Source organism: Eutrema salsugineum, unplaced genomic scaffold (genome assembly GCF_000478725.1).
Source record: "Eutrema salsugineum unplaced genomic scaffold, Eutsalg1_0 scaffold_4, whole genome shotgun sequence".
In the NCBI taxonomy this organism is placed as follows: Eukaryota; Viridiplantae; Streptophyta; class Magnoliopsida; order Brassicales; family Brassicaceae; genus Eutrema; species Eutrema salsugineum.
Window position 1 is genome coordinate 7,681,414 of NW_006256686.1, and position 3,408 is coordinate 7,684,821.

General features: G+C 34.7%; 1 protein-coding gene across 2 annotated transcripts; it reads left to right on the forward strand.

Annotated features, from left to right (window-relative positions):
• The first annotated feature begins 741 nt into the window (after positions 1 to 741).
• On the forward strand, positions 742 to 2,457 carry LOC18013690 (40S ribosomal protein S19, mitochondrial). Of its 2 annotated transcripts, none has more exons than XM_006418771.2 (5): positions 742 to 818; positions 1,305 to 1,420; positions 1,526 to 1,594; positions 1,843 to 1,949; positions 2,058 to 2,457. In XM_006418771.2, the coding sequence occupies exons 2-5, from the start codon at positions 1,315 to 1,317 to the stop codon at positions 2,406 to 2,408; spliced, it is 633 nt and encodes a 210-aa protein (XP_006418834.1). In that variant the 5' UTR covers positions 742 to 818; positions 1,305 to 1,314; the 3' UTR covers positions 2,409 to 2,457. The 2 variants fall into 2 exon arrangements, with proteins under 2 accessions (XP_006418834.1, XP_024009549.1); XM_024153781.1 differs by having other exon boundaries at positions 749 to 818; positions 1,291 to 1,420.
• The last annotated feature ends 951 nt before the right edge of the window (positions 2,458 to 3,408 follow it).

Here is a 3,408-nt window from a genome sequence, read left to right on the forward strand (position 1 = left end):
CATCACATTCTTCCAATTAATTCCACTTTACTTTTACAGAAAATCAGCCTAAAGAAAAAACGAAAAAACTGATTCTCATTTCAAAAGCTCAAAGTTGTAACAAAAAAAAAACTTTATCTTTTCTATCCTTAACGATAAAATTCGTTTAATTCAATGATAATGATTTTTTTTCTTCTTTTTTTTGGGAACTTACACAATAATTTGTGAGCTCATATATATATCTTTGTTAAAGGTGTGAGCTCATATATTAAGAAACTGTTTTCTTTTCTCTTTTAATCATTACACTAGGTCTAACCAATCCAAAGCAATCCAAGACATTGTTTGTAAAGGCCATGAGGCCATCACGAGGCCTATCATGTTATAGGCAGATGTTTAATGGAAAATTGTGCTTAAGTTGCCTAAACTCTTACACCTAAGAGTACAGTTCCCAAAAGAAAGAAAGAAAAAAAAAAAATCAACAAATGTGAAAAAATGCTTGATAACTGATAGTATTTAACAAGATTATTAAGCAATTAAAGTATTAAACCATCCTTTCTAAGTTATTTACAAAAAGTTAAGATTAGGATTTGGTTTTTGGCAAAAGCGGCGCCGTTTGGATGACTCAATGATTTCATCAGCTCTCTTCTCTAGTATTCTCCATTGGATTAACCGAATAATAGACAAACGGTTCAACCGGGGGGAAACCGGGAAATCAATTAAAAAAAGAATTGAACCGGACTGGTCCAAAATCAAATCGCGACAAGCCCTAACGAGTTTCTTCTTCTTCGCTGCGTCTACCATCTGCAAAATCGACGACGTGCTCAGCCAGCGATTTCCAGGTATTGGTTTCTTCTTCTCTCTTCATATTTCCTTCTTACCGTCTTTTTTCTGGTCAAGTTGCTCATTAATGTCTTATTTGAATTTTAGATTTCAAAATTGGAATGATTTGACCGAAAATGGTCGGGGTATTCGTGTTCGCATATCTCTGATTTATGATTTCTTCTCGATTTTTCGATTTAGGGTTTTTTATTTCGTATGCCATTTTGAATTCTACCACTTGATGCCATAGAAACTCCGTAAATTTTGGATTTTGAATGTGACTTTTGGTTGATTCGAGCATTTTCACTTACCGAATTGTTTGGATTTTGCGTCCTCGTTGTTTTTGGTTGAATCTCATGGATACAACGAGTTTCGATTGATGATAAGTTTAGTGAGGTTCTAGATTCTTCTAGGTCTTAGTTGATGTAGTGTTCTGGGTATATGATGGAATCTAGAAATCTTGAAAAGGTTTTCATTGATTGATTTATTCAGCTTATCGTTTCCAGACATCTAAAAATGGCTTTCTGCACCAAACTCGGCGGTCACTTGAAACATGGAAATGTTCAAGTGACATCAATGCTCGGTTCTCTCCGCTACATGTCCACAAAACTTTTCATTGGTGGTAAGTAATGGTTTCATTTCACTGCTATTGCTGTTCTGAATCTTTGTTACTGTGTATTTGCTTTCTCTTGTTGAATGTTTTGGTCACTGTTAATTCTGGTCCCAGGTCTATCACCCGGAACTGACGACCAGTCCTTGAAGGACGCTTTCTCTAGCTTCAATGGAGTGACAGAGGGTAAGCCCTGGATCTTGCCAATCTTTCTTCTCACTGTTCTACAATAGAGTGTGTGTGGTTGAGTTTAAGGTGTCGTAGTCATTATTATGCCATGACTGATTGATGTTGAGAAACATTTGCGATATGGTATCCGTGTTTTGCTTTTGGTGGATTTAACTATCTTGCTGACTATGGTTTATATGTTTAAGGGTCGGTCGTTTCAGTGTCGTGTTATTTAACATAATCTTGTTGTGGCTTTGGTTTTGCAGCAAGAGTCATGACAAACAAATTGACTGGAAGGTCGAGGGGTTATGGATTTGTTAATTTCATGAGTGAGGATTCTGCCAAATCTGCTATTTCAGCTATGGATGGACAGGTTAGAATACGAAAGAATCACCAACCTCGTTCTTTATCTATCATACTAATTTACTATGTTTTATTGTTAAATTGCTCTTTTTTGTTGGTTCTGTGGTGGTTTAATTAGGACTTGAATGGGTTTAACATCCGTGTGAACGCTGCAAAAGAATGGCCAAGTTTGCCATTGTCTTTGGATGAAGGTATAGAAGATGAGAAGAGAGGCAATAAGATTGTGAGCCGATCTGTATGGAAAGATCCATTCGTTGATGCGTTCTTGATGAAGAAGAAAAACGCAGCACTGAACAGGAAAATATGGTCACGGAGATCGACAATTCTGCCAGAGTATGTTGATTCGTCTGTGAGAATCTACAATGGCAAGACTCATGTGCGTTGTAAGATCACAGAAGGAAAAGTTGGGCATAAATTTGGAGAGTTTGCGTTTACAAGAAAAGTGACGAAGCATCCTAGAGGAAAGTAAGTGTAATGCATTAAGTTTTTTGAGGATGAATGTGTCAGCTTGAGATAGACTTTGGAGAAAAAACCAGAAAATGAATCAATAAGAATTCCATTTGAGCTTAGAAGAAGTCTTTTTATCGACTCTGAAGTGTTGTGTAAGTGTGTATCAAGTCCTGAAACCTGAGGATGATTTAGATTGTTCATTTCTCGAGGGATAGGAAGCTTTGATAAGCCATTGATCCTCAAAATTGTTTTCTTTAATTTTGTTCTGGATTCTGGTGATACGAAACATGTGAAACTGAATGCACTTATAGGCAGAAATAGCCATTGATGACCAGAACACACTGAGGTATTGATTTCTGGAGTTGTGGCAAACCAATTTAAATCCATCACTTTGCTAATGCCAAGTAATAGGACATGATCCACTTACCTACTAGAAGATTTTAGTTATTATTTAACAAAGATTGCAATTGTAAAAAAAATGAAAGTTTGAATTGTAAAATTGTAACAAGGAAAAGAATCAAATGAAATCATAATTACTTGAACTAATTTGGTATTTTTCAAATATGTAAATGCAACTTATTTCAATTAAAAGTGAAATTTCACACATTCTGATGATTTAAAAACTTGGATATGATATAAGTTAGTACTTTTTTTTATTGAAAAATATCATGTGGGTAAATGCTAATTTGTAGATTAAACTCTATATTTGCGTGAGCCCATGCATTTTCATATTATTCTTTGTCAACTTTTGAACAGCAATATTTTTTGAAACATCTGTTTTCTCAGTTTGAAACTCTTAATAACATATATTGAAAAGTACTGCACTTAACAGCTAACAATTTGACATTTTCGTTGACAAAAAATAATAGTAATGGACATTTCAACAAGAAAAAGCGAAGAATAATAATAAAAATAATCAAATAAGTATATACAGTAGTTAGTGTGGAGTATAATCACAATCACGTTTAAAAGAAACTTTTGTGAATGTGGTAGTTGAGATTGAGGACTATTCTCACCGA

Bases quoted from the DNA above. Each gene is read 5' to 3' on its own strand.
- LOC18013690 (XM_006418771.2), top strand. From the start codon at position 1,315: ATGGCTTTCTGCACCAAACTCGGCGGTCACTTGAAACATGGAAATGTT. The intron at 1,421-1,525 runs GTAAGTAATGGT...TTCTGGTCCCAG, and splicing joins CACAAAACTTTTCATTGGTG to GTCTATCACCCGGAACTGAC. The intron at 1,595-1,842 runs GTAAGCCCTGGA...TTGGTTTTGCAG, and splicing joins CTTCAATGGAGTGACAGAGG to CAAGAGTCATGACAAACAAA.